At 37.9% G+C, this 20,740-nt stretch overlaps 1 protein-coding gene across 10 annotated transcripts in view; it reads right to left on the reverse strand.

Annotated features, from left to right (window-relative positions):
• Positions 1-20,740, reverse strand: part of LYRM4 (LYR motif containing 4) — a 95,871-nt gene that overhangs the window by 57,318 nt on the left and 17,813 nt on the right. For all 10 annotated transcript variants that reach the window (XR_015705926.1, XR_015705912.1, XR_015705924.1 and 7 more), the window contains one exon: positions 14,223-14,343. Coding sequence is in view for 2 of the 10 variants with exons in the window: in XM_087762827.1 (XP_087618953.1) it covers positions 14,223-14,343 (121 nt within the window). In the remaining 8 variants the exon portion in view is untranslated. The remainder of the gene's footprint in view (positions 1-14,222; positions 14,344-20,740) is intronic.

Here is a 20,740-nt window from a genome sequence, read left to right on the forward strand (position 1 = left end):
GGAGAGGCTTAATTTATTCCTTTTAACATTTACAAGAAGTCAACAAAATGGCTGGTAGACTAAAACTGAAACATTTAATATTTTGTCTTTTCATATAAAAGCTAGCCTTGATGTTAGCATACAGACACCTTAGTGTTGTACACTGACAACAAAATCTCTGGGTCTGATTTTTTTTTTTTTTTTTTTTTTTAGGACCTGGGCAACACATGATTTCTTCAGTTAGTAAGAACAGCATAGGAATTACAGAAATAGACATTTCAATCGTGACACTGGGTAGGATGGCATCAAGCTTCATACTAGTGTTTAACTCACCTGTTTGCCAGCCATTTTTATCTCATACAAGTTCAAAGAAATGAAATAAAAACTATCAATCAATAAGAACAGTTTTCAACTAACAGTATCTTATTGGAAATAGACAGAAATACAGTATTTTAGAGTACTAAGCTAGAGTACTATGTGAGGATGGAGCTGGGATGGAGAACAAGAAAGGCAAGAGGAACATGAATGCAGACATGACTGATCATGAATTGCTCAAATGACAGACAACTTTGCTACCTGCATCAAGATTTGGATGTTTAAATCAGTCCTTTTGTTTCCCAGGACTGAGACCCTGGTGAATTTTTTACTCGCCCCTTGATAAAGGGGATTTGTTATCATTAGGTATATAAATATTCTCTTCCTACTGTTTCAACTGATTAAAGAGGTTAGTCATATTCATTTTCCAGCTCTTCCAACTCCTCACCTGTTGTTCTTTCCCAAAATAAGCATTTATTTTTCTAATCTCATTTTCAACTTAAGCAAACGGTGTATCTCTAACTCTATGTAAAATACCATTTAATTCTACAGCATTTCAGATAACTAATTTAGTCAACAGTTCCTTCCACAAGTAGCATTGTAAAATTAGGCCCTACACAGTAAGATATTAAAATAATTAATTTTATATCATATTTGAGTTTAACAACATTGCTGACTTTTATCTGAATTTTTGTATGTATATGTATGTTTACTTGAAACACTGCAGTTTACCTTTAGGATCTCAATTAAAAAGACAAGTAAAATTGCAAAACCCACAAATAGATGCTTCCCTACTTCTCTCTTTTCCTATCCTGGTGTTCAATACCTAAATAGATAATAACAGCATTAAGTCTTTCTTCACTGCTCATTAGGCAGGGTTTTTATTTCTTATATTGTCTTTGGTGTGGCCCATAAAACATGGTAAGACTGACACAAACAATGCGGTCAGCATCCTGCCAGCTTTCTGTCTAAGCAGATTTTCTTCTCCAGTCTACTGCTACTTGGATCTAACGGGGACAGAGAAGAGAGCGAGGTAGATGATAAAGGGATACCTACTGAGATAGACAGTGTTGTAAGACTTGCAATATCATGCTTTAATTCCTGCTGTACACATATTTTGGGAACCTGGGCAAATAATTTAGCTCTCTATGCATTAAGGTCTTTAAACATATACTTAATTTTAAACAGAAGTAGCCTCCTTCATTTCTACCTCAATATCTTAAGGACAGGCATGTGGTGAAATGCACAGTTAACATCAGGGTGCCTTGACCTCCCAGAGCTGACTCCTACTTCTGTAAAGGAGCAGTAGTACTAGTAATTCTCTCTGCCCTCTGCCTTGCTTGTACAGCTGAGAGAAAGGAAACAGTCCCAGCCCTGACAAGTCCCTTGGGATGGCACAACAAATGTACGTGTACTGTCATACTCACAAAATTATTAGTAATAAAACTAGCACTTTGAAGAGACTTACTTCCTTTTTTACCCATAAAGCATACCATACATGTGGCAAAGGTATTTTACTGTCAATGGGTTAGTTCTTCAGTGTTATTCTACAGCACGACTTTGCATACCAATTTTTTCTCCTCTTCCCCCATGAGCATACATACAAATCATTTAAAAGCAATTTACAACATGTCAAACTGCTTAAGGAGACTCTTAAAAATCTAATGTATGAAGTTAACCATTGGCATGAATTATTATTGAAGTTCCACTGTTATAATTTGACAATTAAGAAATATTGACAAATGTAAACACATTATTGATGTCAATTAAAAAGCACAAGATTGATTAACCTCCCAGAGGTATACTGGCACAAGCAGTTAGAGAGTAATCACCCCCAATAAGTATTCACTACTGACAAATGTGCATAGAAATTAGACTGTTGAGAGACAAAAAAGTACCTTCAATTAAAATTAAGATCATTTGAACACATAACCAAAGCATTGGGTCAACAACAAAATCAACAGAATTACAAACAAGATCTGTATTAACGTGAAAGGCTAAGTGATTAGGTCACATAATGCTCTCATTAACCATACACTCAGATGAAAATACAGTTAAAAATTACCAAAGCAACTGCTCAGCAAGTGAATTATGCTCATAGGAGAAAGACTATGAACGTATTGTTTAGCCACTACACTGCAATATTCATAACTGCCCTGGTGAGGGACAAAACCTTGTTTACAGGATAAACAGCAGATCTTTGTTTCAAAGTATGAATTTATGTACATCCTACAGGTAACCAAATTTTAAAGGTGAGCTCAAAACTCTGCTTAGTAATGGTTCACCTCCTGTAAAGGAAACAGCCTAGGAAGGGCGTTCAGGCAGTCCATACCCTGAAAGGGGGAAGCATACGGCTGACATACCCCAGAGAGAATAACAACAGGAATCAGTTAATCTGTGATTTAAATGTGACTGGAAGAGTTTGGGCTCCTTTTTTCTTCTTCTTTTTACTTGCTTTCAGAATTAATGTACTGGCATAATGCCTGTCACCAAGATGAAGGGCACTGCGGCTATAGCTTTTAATGGTCAAAAAAAACCCCAGGCTCACCTCAGAAAGCACAGAGCTAAAGACAGCAGCAATGCACCAGTACCAAGGAGACTGCGTAAACACTAATTAAACTTCTCTCTACACTCTTGTCCAGAAAACAGTTCTCCCTGCTTAAACTTCCAAGGGCTGGAGCAGACGTGCTGATATTGGAGTCTAGCAACTTTCTTCCCTAAAGCTTGGCCTTCATCACAACTTCATGGATCAAACACATTTCCCTCAAATACAAGCAGCTTACTACAGAGACACTAGACAGAGCCCAAATTACTGCAAAAAAGATAAAATGGAACCATAACACATCAATGATAAACCTTCTTTGTTTGAAAGAGCTTTACGTGAAGGCCACACGTATGTTCATGTTTATTGTCAAAATAAAACTAGACCACTGTGAATTTACCTGGCTGCAAATTCAGTCAAATGGTATTAGTGACAGAGCCCATGTTTGGTTCTACGCTAAACCACGGGGGTATTAAATGGACCCCAGAAGATTACAATACATGCAGACACCGTGAAGAAGGCTTCTTTTTAAGAAACTTTTTTCAGATTTTTATTAAATGACAGTTAACATTGGTGGGGTTTATAAAAAGGTTTTGTTTTCTTATTTAAAACTGCTTGTTAAAATAACTGGCACCCTTGCAACTGGGATAATGGAAGAGTTTTAGTGACTGAACCAACAGAAGCAGCATGAAGATAATAAGATGGGGAAATAAAAAAGCACTCATGAGGCCAGATTCTTGGAGCAAACAGGATAAATAAAGCTCTTTGCAGGCTGGCCTTATGCTGAGAATGAAGATGAGAATAAATGCTTTAGACTTGACAAACTATCTGTGGAAGAAACAAAAAAAGGCATCTGATTTAGAGTGACAGGGGAAGATTTTACATACTGTATTTTCAAGGTGCTGAGGGGAGAAGCATGGCTGTCTGAAAGTCCAGAAAAGAATGCAAGCAGCTTAAAGAGGAGCTAAAATGGTCCCTCTTCCCTTTGTTAGCTATAAAGGGAAAAACTGTAACTGTAATATGCTGAGAGAGTGATGACTGAGCATAGGGGGAGCAAATGTCATTAAAAAGAACACTGTACCACAGTTACAGGACTAGGTGACTTGTCAGATAGTGAGGGCGTCAACACCAACGTCGTCATCCTGAATTACAGACTGCAGTTGAAGGGCAGCAGAACACAGTCCTAGGGATCTGAGGCACAAAGGTGCCAAAGCTCCTCCTGGAGGGAGAGTGCCTGCTCAGAAGCGGTGCTATTGAACCTGACACTGTCTCCTTTCAAAAAGCAGTACAAAACCAGGAAGGAAAGTTTTCTCAGCAAGGAAAGTGAAATAAAACAACAGATTAAAAAGTAACCGACAAACTGTGGGAGATCAAAACAGAGATCACTGTTGTAATAACAGCACTGTTGTCTCTCTTACTTTTTTCAGAAGTCCTCGCAACAGCAATCCTCTTCGTTTCTTCAAGGTTTAGCTGTACTTAAAACTGGTTTACCCCATGACAACACCACTGAAAAGGGACGCTCAGGAGAGATCTATGTTCTGATGTGAACGTAAGTCACAATACATATGCAAAGATTTTACAAGGTTATATGTTTCATAACACACAAAACTGCCATGCTTCTCTTTTTCCTATTCAGTGAAAAAGAGATCCTCCACAAACGTTCTGCTCTGCAGCAGACACCACACAGCAAGGAAGACAGAAACTTGCTCAAAGGTTAATATACTTTAATGCTAGAAACTTAGTCTTCAAACCGTCCCTCAGCAGGCACCACTATGAACCAGATTGGCAGGCATCAACTCAAGATCACACAGTCAGATTAGAAACATGCCAGAAGTCATTTGAGCTGTGATCAAAACTGCCAGCACTTATTTCCACCTTCCCTCTCTTGGCAATATTTTATATTTATACTAGGACGTACATGCACTTGCTGTTACTCACCTCACTTGGAGGAAGCCCCCTTGAAGTTTTGTTGCAACAGCCACCCCTATAAACCATATTCATTTACACACTGGTCAGAAGCCCTTGAGACACCAAACAGGAAAGCAGAAAGCATGAAGGGACGAGTGGCAGATGAACACATCTCCCTGAAAACATGAGCTTTCTTTGCTTCTGGAGCTTTCTTCAGCACAGACTGGTTCAATCAGTGCTGCTAACTGTTTCAAGAAGCTACTGACCTGCCAGGCTGGTGAAACTTACTCTTTTCCAAGTGGAACTTTACACCTAGCATTTACTTGATTGGATGTGACATACTGCCACGCCAAATTGCTCACTAGAAAGTAAGTCCTTCTTCTGTCCTTCAGACAGCCCTCCTCTGTGCACAACATCAGGTGCTCAGAGCTCTGGATGCATTACATAACTACTTATTATTTATGATAAGGCCCCAACCTCACTGGATTCGCCACTAAATACATGTAACAAAAATAATGACAGCTCTTTATGACAGATAATTAAAGTATTTTAAAAGCAGCTGCCAACACTCAACAGTATTTTTTTTTTAGGAAAGATTATTGCATACATCAAATGCTGTGTTTTACACTAAGGCTCTTAGATCAGAAAGACAAAGCCTCATTCTACCTTTGAATCGCTTTTGCCTGTAGCCTAAAGGTTACTTTCAATGTAGGGTCTACTTTAGTATTTAACATTGCAGGCAGAACCTGCCACTTGTAATTTAGTCAGCAGGGCAAACAGCAGCAAATCACTTGTGAAAATACAATCTTGCTCTCTATCAGGAGAGTTAAATGAAAGCCTAAGGAGTAACACCGCTCTGGAGACTCACACAGGTGTAACCTGGACAGCCATGCCACCTGAAGACAGGTAAAATGTCTGTTATACTTCCTGAGCATTCAGATGCGACAAATTAAGCTGATATGACAGCTCTGGGCTTTTGGCATCTGTTACAATATCGCATAGCTCCAAAGCTATCCCACATGCCAAGATGAAAATGCTATTTGAAAAGGCTGGCTGAAGTGGACCTCACTGCTAACACGTCCGACAAAGGGCCAAGTTCTGAGTCAACTGGGTTTCTGTTCAAATTTACCAAACCTTTTTCAAAGTCACTCCTATTACATTTTTTTTCCTTTGTTGCTCCTCCCTTCCCCCCCCACCCCCAACCTTATGGATATTTACTGGACATAAAATGCATTTACTCTCATACTGGACTACAAAGCCAGTATAGCTCTGAATTTAATGCCTCGCCATTTCAATTTCAGTTCCAAGTTTTCTCTTGTTTACAGGTATTATCCATCCTATGTTATATCTTCCTCCACCTGCATCTGTGTCTATTTTCAAGTAAAGAGCACTGAAACTTAAGGTATGTTAAGGATTTCTGTTGCTTTCTTAATCATATTCTTCCTTGTAGACTACTGTTATAAAAGAAGAAATACAGAAATGTATATTTCTTGAGTTATGTTTTCAAATCGCACAGAAAGTAAGTGCAACTTGAACATAATAAATAGGATTTACATGACCTCGAGGAAAAAAAAAAAAAAAATCTAAAAATATCACCCCAAAGAGCTTTGGAATTTAAAAAAAAAAAAAAAATCTACAGAAAAATCTCCCCAATGCCTTGTAAAAACCAAAGTCAACTGATTTAAATTCAGTGTTTGGCTTTACCACAAGCTTCCAGCATAATTTTGGTAAATGCATGTAGGGAACCAATCAAGTGAGAACTCATGACCTGCTAAAGCAATTAAGAACTGCCTACCAGTATTGCAACAGGCTAGGAGCAAGAGAAGTGCAAGACGCTCATGCCAACCAGTTCCTAAATTCTAGATGCCACTGCAAGTATTTAAAAGTGTATAGATGCTTGATTACCTTCAAAAACTGATCCCCTGCAGTGACTTGATAAAACTGTTTTAACAGGATCTTTGTTTGATTACGCCATTCACCTCCTGCTCTCCTTCTGTGAATGAGGCATTTGAAAACCCTTTCCTGTGTCTACACTTGCTTTAACAAACTAAATGGCTCGAGAAGTAGGAATAGTTCTCTCTGTGCATAATGTTGGCTCTGTCCTGGTTGGAATGTGTAGGTGCAACTGTAATAAAAAGAAATATATGACACTAGTAAAAAAGCAGCAAACTTCCAAGGACATTCCTCTTAGATAAGAACTGTAAGTCTATAAATTTTTGTAGAAAAATAGGTATTTGCCATTGTGAAGCTGAAAAAAAAAATTAAGTAAAATTCAAGGAACTTCTCAAGAAAAGCAGTAAATTAATCTGTGATTTTAAAACTTCCTCGCAGTGACAAACTTGATAAGAGGAAACCGTATTAGAGCTCCAACATAACTGGCTGCCAGCAGGAAAACGTGACTTGCCAATATCATAGACATTCCTGAAGAGTAGCGTGGGTGCTGTACCCTGTACTCAGAGTGCTTAAAGACCTTTTCCTGCTATTCTTTCCTCTTGGCTTCAAAACTGCTGCTAACATAATCAAGTACATTATACAGTATTTTGCAACTCTCTTACATACCTATAAAAATTAGACAGAAATACGACTTGTTGCCTGAAACTCAAACTACTAATAGGAATTTTCATAATGAATCTTCTCCTGCTAAGGGCATCCAGCCTACAGTTCTTTGCAGTATAAACACAGGTATCTTCAGACACACAGAACATTTCTTGAAGGTTGAGAAGTTCCTTGAGACAGTCAATTCCAATGTCACTCACAACTATGTAGATTGGTACCAGTCTCCTGAATGCTCACCAGTATGCTTTCAGTCCAGAAATACATACATCTTGGCATTTATGAATTTACCTGCCATTGCTGCAAATCCATCACAGGATTACTAGAACTGAACTATGGAAAACAATGGGAGTATTTGCTGAGAAAGCCACAAAGGATGAGCAATAAAATCCAAAGCAGGTGCAGTAAACTAAAGTGCTTCCACCTTTTGTTTTTTAGAGTAACTATAATTGAAATTACTTGTCTTGCTAGTATTTATTAAACATGCTTTAATATTTGTACTATTTTGATTAATGGAAATATGCTTCCTTATGCTGTGGTTATATTATTACCAGTTCATAATAATATGAATGCTGTATTAGTACATTCATTCAGTATCATTTCCACTTCCATTCAATTGTTACTTGAATCTACGATATTGCTAAGACAAGATACTGCTAACGAACACCTCAAGAAGGTGCAATACTTGGCTACACACAGCTGCACTGGCAACTTGGCTTGCTAGAAAAAAAGACCCAAAAGAACTGTTCAACTGTTCTTATTTTACACAAATTTCAAAGCAAGACCATACTAATAATTTTTACTAGAAATGGCAAATATGGAGAAACACAAGAATATGAGACTGAAATCTCACACTAAGTATGACGTGTTTTTATCAAGGCATAGTCATGAAGCATTTAATTAAAAGAAATGGAGCTGAAGTTACTCTAATCAATGAATATTGCAAGGATTAGAATGGACTTACAACATGCTGCAAACATGAAAAATGCTGCAAGTACTCAATATTTATCATTATCAGTGGAACCTTTTTAATAGAGTTCTCATACTTCATAACCACGTTCCTTCATTCTTCTACAAATCTGAAGGGAAGAGTAAGAGAGGTCAAGCCCGAGGAAAAACAACTCAAAAGAAAAAGAAAAGTTCATCTGTTCCCTTAGAAAAGGCCAACGACCAGCAAGCTGTAAAGGAAGCAGATCCACGCGTCCCAACTGTCTAACTGCTCACGGTGCATCTCTTGTCTCCCTGCTAAAGGTTTGTGCAAACCATGATTCTCATCAGTTTGGATTATTTAAAGGGACAAACAAAGGCTGTGAAATATCAAAACTGTTTTACTGAAGAGTACTGTAGTTGTGTAATGCCAAAAATAGTACAATCGATACTAAAGCCTTCAGAGCTGCCAAGAAAATCCAAATAATCCTTCTTTGCTGGACAAGATGATCACTGGTAGTTTCCAGCTACAATCTAAAACTGAGAAGAAAGTACTGTGGAGGAATACGTAAGAATGAGATGTCCTATAAATTAAAACAGGGATTTAATCAGAGCACATGGGTCTAATATAGCTTTTTGAATTCCACTTTTATATTTTCAGTTCAAAACTTGAGAGACAGCATGCCACAAAGAAAACTAGCGAATACTTCAGAACACTCAGTATTATCCTATCTTCAAACTGGCTTCCATAAATCTTGAACCTCAGCAACAGCAGTAACGTTTCAGGGCAAATTCTCCTACCGCTAACATATTCCAATAGTGACGGAAACTCACAAATTAAGCCATATTAGCATAGCTGGGTAATGGCTGTTACAATAATCCTCAAAGGACCTCAAGACTTAGCCTCAAAACTTTTTAAAACTTTCCATTTCAAACTTACTTGTGACAATGCATTTCTCACAACGCCCTTCTTTACAGGGAAGACACCACAAATTGTGCTGTTTACACAGTAAACACACAAAAACCATCCTCACAAACAGTGCTGAGAAAAGAATCAGAGTTGTTCCTTCCTTTAGTGAGACTATTTAAATCAAAACCAGTAACAAGCAGAGGAGGACTAAGGCAGAGATTAATGTTCCTCCATGCTTTTCAGCTTTATAAAGCTACTTTTATAACATTCAAGCAAATTGTACAGTGACTGACATGAACAAAATGACAGTAATCTGTCACTATTTCACATTTCCCACTAGGCTGATTCAAATACTTATTTATGAACCTTACACTTCAATGGTCACTTTGATGACTAAACCATAAATTAGAATGTAAAGTGAATATAAATTTGATTTTAGAGTAACAACAAATTGTCAGCAAAGTGGGATATTATTTAATTTCTATCGACACACTATGAAAAAGTCAGCAATACCAAGATGCGCTACATCATAATAAACCCCAAACTTAGAAAAAAAATGTACGCTAGATCTCACGTTTGCTTCAGTGCTTCTGCATTTATAAATAAAAGCACTTTATATTATGCTTGGTTAGTTTTAAATATAAAGTCTTAATAATGTCAGATGACTTCATTAGTTAGATCTTCAATTAAACAGGGAGCAAGAATGATTTTTTTTTTCCACAGAGCATGATTAAATTTGACAGCAAGTAAATATTAATGTGAATTTAGATGCTAAGGTTTTTAAAAGTCCTGATGAAAAGCTTACTTTTAAGACAGTGTTGCTGTTTTTCCAATATTTATCTCCTGCTTTACAGCTGAAAGTGAGATGACACTGAAACATAATAGAAATTCTGCAAAGAACAACAGTTCTTAATTTGTTAGAAAAACTTATTTTTTTGGGGGGGTGGGGGGGGAATGACTCAGAAAAAATTAATCCTTATTACCCAAACATCAGGTCTTGCAGGGACTCATGTGTCAAAAAATTATCTTGATAAACTAATTTTCTTTTATCAGATTATTTTCTGTTAAAAAGTTCCATTGCCTATTATGTTACTATGTGGGTTACTGTCTGTTACTCCTGCAAACATATAAGATGAACACATACACCCTTCCAAAACTGAATGCAGCATGATTATACTTTGTCTGGAAAAGTTCTAAAAGTGTGACACATAAAAGAGACTTCAACGTAAGTTTCTCTCTTTTAGCAGCATCAAAAATGGGAAGTTGTGTCAGACTCTTTAATATTCCTTACTTTTCAAGTATATTTTTCCTGAAATTCTTACATGGCATGATACCAAAATGCGATCCAATTTAAAACTACTTTAAAACTACTTTAGCTTTAGCAGATTGGTGGCAGAAACCCCTTAAATAGCTGAGATTTGAAACAACAAACAAGCAAGGAAAACCCTGCAGCTTTAGCAATAACTGAGGCCATTCTGCATTATTCTGCTACGTCCCAGTGACAAAGATACCCTTCAAGTAACAAATGCATAACAGAAAGATAGGTACTTAATGTCATTTGTTTGACAACAGTTTAATTATAATATATTTAAGATATTTGTATCAAACACTAGTTTTCTGTGTTTGCAAAACTAAAACATATGTGGAGAGATTTTCATATTCTGAAAATTCAAGCATTGCTATTCCAGGGAACTAGAACCCTACATGCCCTTTTTGCTTCTGAACATCTTCCCGGCTGAAAAATTCACACCTACATACAAAAAAAAAATTAAAGCAAGGTGTATGCATTACGTGGTAAAGCGAAATGTGACTCTTAATGGCTTCTCTCAATCTTGAGTCAAGAAAGATTTCTTATAAAATTTCTTTGCCATTACTACAAAGTAGCAAAATGGAAAAAAAAAAGTAGCAGATTAAAATGGTTCTGCTGGTGTAATGAAAAAAGCAGAATCCAGGCTAAGAGAAAATAATAAATCTTGTCTAACTTTTTATTGCTGTCATTTTCTTGAATGAAGAATTAAATTCACAACATTTTTACCAGTGCAAAATACAGGCCAGTATATGATACAGTTACCTATTGTTCACATACAAGCTTGTAAGAGATACTTGTGTACATACAGGCACGTGTATGTGTATGATCAAAATGTTCACTAGCAATCAATGAATGCAAAATGTCCTTAAGCCCAACTACTCTTTTACAAAGGAGAGTGAGTGGGTATACCAGTCAGAGATCAACCAAGCCTGTCTGCTCTTCTTTCTCTTCCCAAGGCAGCTGAAAGACCTATCTGATGCTGAGAAAACTATCTGATGCTAAAAGAAAACTTCATAAAATGTGCAAGGCAAGACCTACACCCTAGAAGGAAGGGAGTCTGCCCTGTCGAGAGTCTGCCCTGTCAAGGGTCTGGTTTAGAGAAATGTTATCTTTTTTCAGGGTCTACAGTAACAAGGTAATCCGGGTGTTCACAGGACTCAGACAGGAGAGAGAAGTTTTATTTTAAAATTTGTTTCAGACCTATTATGGGTCAGATGAGTCAGTAGAACCATGTTTTGTTGAAAGAAAAGCTGGAAAGCTTTTATTTTAACAAGATGTACCCACCGTCTGACTTAGAACTGCCTTTTATTATTTAGGTTCATAGAACCAGCAAGAGCCAAATCCTACCCACATCAAGTCAGGGTACCCCAAACATTAAGATACTACAAATCGGTGTTCTCATTTTAGCATCCCAGATACATATTTATAAAGCAGGAACAATATCTCTCACCTATTTCAAGTGCTTTGATACCTTGAAATTGAACTCTTTTCAGAAAAAGGAAGTACTTGCTATTATAAAAGAGTTGTGCCAAGTAGGTCCTAGTTAAGATATTTTAAAATAACAAAAAAAAAATTAGTATACTTCAGTCATCCATTTCATGGCAAAACAGTTACTGTGGTAGCCTCACTAATGTTTTCCTGATTTATCAAAGATATAATGTTTACATTCTTTCTTACAACCATCACAGAGCATTTTCTGACATGCTGACAGGAATTTATCTTAGCCACAATCTGGAAGATATTTTCTGTTGCATTTTAATATTGGAGATCCCACGTCCACGAATTGTTACTTCTTTGATGCAGATTTCTAAGTGGCAGAATTTGACCCTGTGCATTCTTGTCTTTTGCCACCCCCTGTGATGGATGCACTCCTCCTGTTCAAAGTAACAGAACTTTGGTCCAGGCAGATGCTCAGCAAGCAGGCCTAACCAAAGTTAGTCCTATTGTGCGAGGCTATCAGTGAGAACCCAGCACCAAAGCAAAAAAAAAAAACCAAACCCAAAACGGTTTGGCTGGAGACTGGGCTGATAAGTGGCCGAAATTGCATAAACACAGCAGAAAATCTGACTACAAATCAACCACTTTATGCTATAAATATCTGCAGCCATCAGGGTCCGTTGAGCATTTCCTCCATAGCAGCTGGCTGCGTGACGGTGATCTCCCCTTGAGTAGGGATGCCTCTCAAGGTTACCCCTCGAGGCTGAGAGACCCCTTACCTGACACCAGACATCGATGGGTTGGTAAGTGTCATTTTTTGCATGCATGTAACATTTAAGATACGTATAGTGAGCTTAAGCGATAATCTTTGTATCCCATACTAAATTTTCGTGTAGTAAATAGCAGAGTATTGACCACCAATCCACCTGTACTTATTAAATATTTCACATACCTAAATTTAGTGACTAGAACTCAATAAACTAAGTACTAGCTCAGATCTGTCTGAGTGATCTCACTCTTCTCCTGTGACACCCTCTCCTTCATTGTCTTTTCCAGCCTCTAATACTTCCCTGGAGAATATTGGATATCAAGGCGCTCCAAGATGAAACCTCAAAAAGAAGAGCTGAAAATGCTACTCATCACCTACAGATATGAGAAAAAACACTCCAACATTTAAATATAATTGCATTGAATCAATCCAATCTGAACTGCTTCTTCAAGAAACACTTTTAAAATACAAACATAGCAGTGTTCGGGTTAAAAAAAGATAGCAAAGCTATGGTAGCACAAAACAACACCTGTTCCTGGGAGAAGACATTCCAAAGAAATAATTTAGCTTGCACCAAAATATTCATACTTAATTCCCAAATCAAAGCGCCCAGCTTCCTACTGAAATAAGAATCCAGGTAACTGACCTGCTGGTTGTTAAAAGATTCATGTTAAAACAGATAGATCATGGAGGAATAGATGCACATATTAATTCGATATTTAATAAAAGTACTACTGAGCTCTGACCAGTGTCAGTAAGTGCAGATTTTGCAAGGAGGGACAGCTTAAGCATTGCAAGTGCCCTTGGAGAGTTCAGGCATAGAAGCTTGCTTTCTTCAAATTTCCAGTGGTCAGTGTAGACAGACAGTGGCTATGTACGAGAAGTACAAAGTACTTCAACTTCGTTGAATGTTTGACAAAGTATAATTAATTTCTAAATAATAAGGTACCCAGTGGAAGGAACAGAGATGCTATAATTGCTACTCAGACAAGGTCAGAGAAATATATTGCCGGTGATTCAACTTCTTCCAAAGAAAAATCTATCACTCTGCTTGGACACATTTAGCCAGCATTTACTTAATTCACTTTAGGATTTTCTTGTTCTGCTACTGTTCTAACACTGTATCTGGAGGTGGGAAAAAACAAACACAGAAGGCAAGACTATTAGGCATGTGTGTCACAGCCACTCTTCTAAACCTATGATGGAAGGAGGAAAGCATGAGGAAAGCAATCTAATACACATGAGCTAGAGGAAACAGATTAAAAGGAAAATGAGGGCAGAACAGAGAAGCAGAGTGAAGAGACAGTAAAACAAACAGCAGAAAAGGTAACAGAAGAGCATATAAACTTTTGACAGCAAGGCCTGTTCCAGTTAATGGAACAAACATCCCTAATTTCCCTGTTGCGGCCATCATGGATAAACAGACGTTTCCCACCCTCTCAAACTCAGACATACAAAAATTACTCTTCATCCAGAGATGTTTTGAGCAAGGATCTGTTTTTTCCATCTGTAGTGGCATAAGACAGTTAACTGAGGAGTGTACAACTCTTAGATAAAATGATAATAAACATACCTGCCGATGAATAACCTCTAGGTTTGCTTTGGCTTTATTCACTAGTTCTTCTATTTTTTCAGAATCCTTTACATTCTTGTTTTCTCTGAAGGCATCTCTTATCCTTCTGATGGCATACGTTCTAAACACAAACAATAAGGAAATGTGTATTCATAGATGTGCCACAGTTTACGACATTTCAACATTCTTTAAAACACGCTGATTTTAAAAAATAAATATACATACACATTCATAGATATTTTGCCCAGTTTTACACATGTATCTTTTTATTTAGTCTTGTCTTGTCTTGCCTGACTTGAAACAGTGGCCAAATTCTTTAACTAAAAAAGTGGTTTTATTGGAAGTTATTGTAGAAAAATTTCATATTTCACACATCAGTCCAGTCCTTACTGCTTGTTATTGCTGTAAACATACTGTTTGGATGTCTGGCATGGATACTGCAAAGCTCAAGAACATAACAACGAGCCTAAGGACAAAAACAATCATCCCCCAAATTATTCTGAATCAGTGCCACTATTCTTATTCTGCATATTCTAAATGTCATTGGGCTAACCACTAAATCCATTATACATTATTACTAGTTCTGACTTTGTAATCTCGCAGTCAACAAAGGTAGACCTATGGACCAACCATAACAAAAAGGGCTCCTTCCCTGGCACCCCTTTTGTCTCCTGACAAAGTATATTTCAGTCCTCAGTCCAATACCTCCTCATCCATTTCCCCACTAAGAAGCAATAACCGGACACGATCTCTGCAAGCAGGAAGAGGTTATGATCTCTGTTTTCAGAGAGGAAGGTCCAAAGCTGCAGCTGTCTCCGAATCTCCTCCCTTTCTTTTCAACCCAGTAAAGAACCTTTATGCAGTCTGTAGTGTACTGCTCAATAAAAAATAGGGCCAATTTCAATATTAAAATATAATTTTCAGACCGAGCAGTAGACACTTTCACTACACACGTGCTTGGGAGGGGAAGGAGAAATGGCAGTAAACTGATCCTGCTCAGCTATCTTGATAGTGTCCCACTTCTCTACCACCACGTCATATCAGTATCATTTTTACTACAGAAAGTAAAACCCTGTGTGCAGCACTGGAAGGAAAAACAAGGCTGCTGCAAACACCACAAATAGTGTAATATTTCAACAACCTTTTTCAATCTCGTATAAAAGTGAAACACAAGACACAAAATTGTCTGAAACACGATCATAAAAAACTCCAAAGACGATGTTGAAAAATGAAAACATTGGGGGAGGAGACTGAGGAGGGGAGAGGTAAAAGAGGAAAGATGAATAGCCAGCAGCACTCCATACCATTAGATGGTGCTACCCAGCTCCTAATGCAGCCTCCACCAGCCAAGCGGCATATTTTCTCTTCGAGCTCATAAATAATACATTTCAGTCTCAGGAATGAGGATGGTTATGGAGTGCCACCCTGCTGCCGCACACTGGCAGATGGTGCGTGCTTTTAATTAGGGCCTGTTCACCTATAATGTGACACTGGGGTGCGTGAGCGAGTGAGTGTGCGTTTGTATGTGTGAAGTTAATAGAATGTATTAAATATGTAAGCTCATTCTCATCTGCAGCTGCTGTCCTAGCAAGATTTGAAGGGGAAGCTGCTTATTTCTTCTAGAAAAGAAACAACCCGAAATCATTAAGATGCAGTGTAATTTTGTTGCTTGATAACAGATGGATTTCAAATCACCCCAGATACATACATAGGGTTAAACTGTGCAGAAACGTGTAATATTTTCTTCAAGAAAGGAAGGGTTTCCAAAAGATACAAAGACCTAATATATATATATATATATATATATATATATATATTTTTTAGCTTAAAAGAAAAAACAACAACAACCACCACCATCAAGTATCCATTATTGGGTACAAGTCTTTCAAAATGCAATACAAATGAGTAAATGCTATCTACACAAAAAAGATAGATGGGACTAAAACAAACTCTTGTTCAGTATAACACCTACAGACTGTTTTCTTTGGTTTGTACATATGGTGCATTAATTGTTCCATTTACTCTCCCTTCCTCTCATTACACCCAACAGTTGTTGAGAAAGAAAAGATATGTACTTAGAAAACATCATCAGACCAGTTTTTATCTGTAGTCAGAAGGTTGCACTGTTTTTTCCTTTTACAATTTCTTTAAACCTTTATGAACGTTAACACCCAGATGAAGTTATTTTACATAGGCTTTAACACAATCTTAATTCTACAGCTCAATCAATACATCTCCAGTATTCTCTAAACACACTTCAAAGAGCAGCTCTATATCCTGGTACTACTCTTTAATAAGGTTACATTGAGATTCAATATATCACTTAAAATAAGGGTGAGCTGAACTCAAAGCTCAAACCCAATACTATAATGACTGTAAAACATCCTTTCTTCCCCATTGAGAGATGCAAGGGGAACATTTCCCCAATACTCAAATTCTTTCAAAATTATGTAAAAAGTGTTAAGTCAAGATATAAACAAACAGGCAGGTTTTTTTTGGGGGGGTGTTGTTTGGTATTTTTTTAAAGAACAGCTTTTTATATGCAACAACAGTTGTGAGCAGTGTCATTTCCAAACCTCAATACTCTCTACACTTTGAGAGTTTCTGAACTGAGTATGTACTAAAAGCTAGTACTAACATTAGGGCTGCAATATTGCTGCAAGTCCACAAACAACTGATCTCTTTTGAAAGTACAGTAACGTGTAGCAACATATAGTAAAGATACACGTGCTATGAAAAGAACTTGTTCATTCGCACATATATCTGTTGATTTTATTAAAGAGCACTACTCCAAAGATCTTCTGGCTGATGAACAGACTGGTCAGCTGATCAGCTACTCTAATGGTGTGTTTTTTCAGTTCAATAAGCATAAACACCAAAACCAATCACGTACCATTTGAAGGCACAGCTTGAAATGTCAGTGGCAGAGAATATATGGCTATCTTCATAAAACTTTGCAACATTAACCTAAAAGAAGCACTATCTGAAGACAGAGTGACATGAAAAACACAGTGGCAAGAGAAATGGTTGCTGTACTAAGGTACTAAGTTGCTGTACTAAGGTACGGATGATTATTTACCCAAGCTGGCACAAAGGAACTGAGGCCACACAGCACTGCAACACGTTTAAGCCAATGCAAGTGAAGTGGAGCTGCTGCAATTTTGCCACCATCCCTGGTAGGCACAAACCCTCCCTCTGCCTTCTTCAGACCAGCACAGCCAGTCTGATATTTGGCCCTGTGGTGAGCCAGTCCAACTTGGTAACCTGACAAAAGGCCAACCTACTAAAAGAGTTAACTTCTTTTTTTTGTTGTTTTGAGATTTTTCTGGATTAGCAAGCTCCATCGGCTCTGCGTGGGAGTGGATGAGCATTAGCACTGAGGAGGAGGGAATACAGCAGTACTGATTTAGATGGATACAGTTTGCGACAGACCTCACTCAGAGAGGCCGAGCAAGTCGCATGAACAAAGCGGACTCTTCAGCAAGAAGGTACCAAGCAAGCTCTCCAGAGGAACAGAGTGGGAAAGCAATTCTGCATGCAGTACATTCAAACAGCTCCTATAGAGCTCCGGGAAAGGTCCTAGGAATGCAACAGTGTTCATTAAGAAACATCACTGCAAATGAAAACTCAAACTGCATTTCACAATCTGCTATTTTTCTCACCATTCTTTGGAAACAGATACTAAAAAATGGCTGAAAGATGCAACGAGGCATTTTCTTTTCTTTTTGTCATCCAGGCACACTGAAATTTTAACAGATAACACCTTTGATTTTGTCTTCTGCAAAGACCTTCTAGCGAGCTAGTGACAGCAGGACCCAAGCAAGAGCGTACAGTTGAATATTTTCACTCAGCGCTCTCTTCCTTATGCACACTCAAAACACTTTTTGTGATCCCTATTTACGTGCATCTGTCACACAGTTAACTCCCAATTAAATCAAAAGTATGTACTCAATGCGTAACAGACTCAGTGTGATGGCTTCAAACCAAAGCCATTGCAGGTGGATGGCCATGCAAGGTAACAGATGCACATCAGTAGAAAACAGAAAGCGTGGTTGGGGGTTAATGCGAGAACAACGCTGGGGCCAAAACATTACCACAGACTCACAGGGAATGGGCACTACCTGCTAACGTTAAGAGACAACAATGCCCCCAAATAACAGTAAAAAACCCACAGAATTACAGTTAGAAAACAGTCTTTTTCCTAATACTCAGTCATACACCTCTACCTTCACAGAATTCATCTTTTTCCTTCCCTAAAGCACAACTGAAAACCTAACATATGTGCTCATAAAAATGAAGCCTACAAGAAGTGAAGTCTGAAACAACGGCTTGTCCTGGGTTTAGCTGGGATAGAGTTAATTTTCTTCCTAGTAGCTGGTACAGTACTGTGTTTTGGATTTAGTATGAGAATAATGTTGATAACAAACCGATCCTGTAGCTGTTGCTGAGCAGTGCTTACACTAGTCAAGGACTTTTCAGCTTCTCACATTGCCCTGCCAGCAAGGAGGCTGGAGGTGCACCAGAAGCTGGGAGGGGACACAGCCAGGACAGCTGACCCAAACTGGGCAAAGGGCTATGCCATACCGTATGATGTCATGCTGAACAAAAAACTGGTGAGGCTGGCTGGGGCGGCAGGGCCGTTGCTTGGGAACGGACTGGGCATCAGTCAGCAGGTGATGAGCAACTGCGTTGTGCGTCACTTCTTTTTCATATTCTTTTATCATTATTTTTCCTTTCTTTTCTGCCCTATTAAATTGTCTTTATCTCAGCCCATGAGTTTTACCTTTTTTCCAATTTTCTCTCCCCCATCCCACTGGGCAGGGGAAGCAAGTGAACGGCTGTGTGGTGTCTACCTGCCTGCCGGGTCACGGGAAAACAAAATCGCAATAGCGGTACTTCAGAAAATAATAGCTGCTTGGGGATTTAGATATTCTTATTTCAAAATGTTTACTTATGAAAATAAAAAAAATCCATTTCCTTTTCAAGTCTTCACTCTCGTATCTTTGTGCTCTGCTGAACTAGAGAGTGTAAGAAAAGAACACTGCGCAGACATACTTGCTTTTAAGTACACAGTACTATGCCTTCAAAATAAACCTGGCTAAGCAATGTTTTTCTCAGCACCACTTTGCATTTACCAGTATCACAACACGCTAAAGATTTACGTCACCTTTCCAAGACAGCTTTACAAACACGTTGGCATCTTGCCTTTGCGATTGTGAACAAATACAATGTGTTAACGTATCACATGACAGTTATAGGCAACGTACTGTGAAACATAACGGCTATTACAAATTGTAAGTCATTGAGCAGGTATGCAAAGACAGAAGAGGAGGATTGTGGTATACAACCTGTGCAAGCAAAACCGATTACAAGGGAAGAGGCCAGCAGGTTAAAATATTCCAGACTTTCAAAAAAGGTATAAAGTAAAATGCATTTTTCCTTCTTAGCTTAAGTTGTATTTAATAAATTAAGGCAAGTGATGGGTAGCCAACCTCTAGGAAGCCCACTGTGGTTAATAATTCTGAAATGAAGTAGACGATTCTTTTATTTAATGACACAACATGCAAAAGTGAGATATTGATTTACAATACAGTAATATTATATCAAGTGAGGGATCCTTTTTATAAAAGGTCATCATTTCCTTTCACTAACTGTATTTTCCTACCACTTCTCCCTTCCAATTAACATCTACTAACTTAGGGTAACAACAGCATGAATTTTCAGAATTTCCCATTATAACTAGCAAAATGTGCACCAGATGAGGTCTGCCTAACTGAATTTTCAGAATTACCTATAATTTAAAAATGGAAAGTTTTTATAATAAAAAATATCTGCAGAAAAATCATTTTAGCTTACCTTAAACTTTTATTAGCGTTAGTGAGAATGTCTCCATGTATCGAGTTACTTCAGAGGGAATGATTATTTATATATCTATGTTCAGTCATACATATTTCCATATATATGTATGTATTTACATATTTACATTATTTTTTCCTCTATAAAGGTCTCATTAAAAGACACCAATAAAGGTGAGGCAAAAGCTGCATGCAATTACCATTTAATACTAAAAAAAGAAACATTTGACAACAGATACGTGTATGAGACTGAGAGGTAAGAACTTCATAGGGAAGTAGCTGTGACTGGTCTAATTAAACACAGGACCAACAGAAGGATGTGGATGCAATGTTTTATCAGCAGCACTGCCACCTCAAGTTACAGCACAACAACAACGACACCTGCTTGTTTTCTAAAATCAAAGCAAAGCCTATTCCTGGAACCAGGATTTGCTTGGGGGAGTGGAGGTGGTGGCTGGAAGCTAGGAGGGGAGGAGAGAAGAGTAAAGAAACAGAACAATTACATTGCTGGTTAACCCATTATTATTTCCTTGAATTTTCTAATCAGAGTCCCTAGACGGTCTTCACAAAAAGCCTATAGAATGAGACCCGCCACTACTTGGTTCCTCTGCTAATATACAAAATATGAGTTCCAGTGGAATTGACAAGAAATACGTCCGGAAG

This window comes from Nipponia nippon, unplaced genomic scaffold (genome assembly GCF_047370975.1).
Source record: "Nipponia nippon isolate SJK-2023a ecotype South Korea unplaced genomic scaffold, ASM4737097v1 scaffold_1, whole genome shotgun sequence".
NCBI classification, from domain to species: Eukaryota; Metazoa; Chordata; class Aves; order Pelecaniformes; family Threskiornithidae; genus Nipponia; species Nipponia nippon.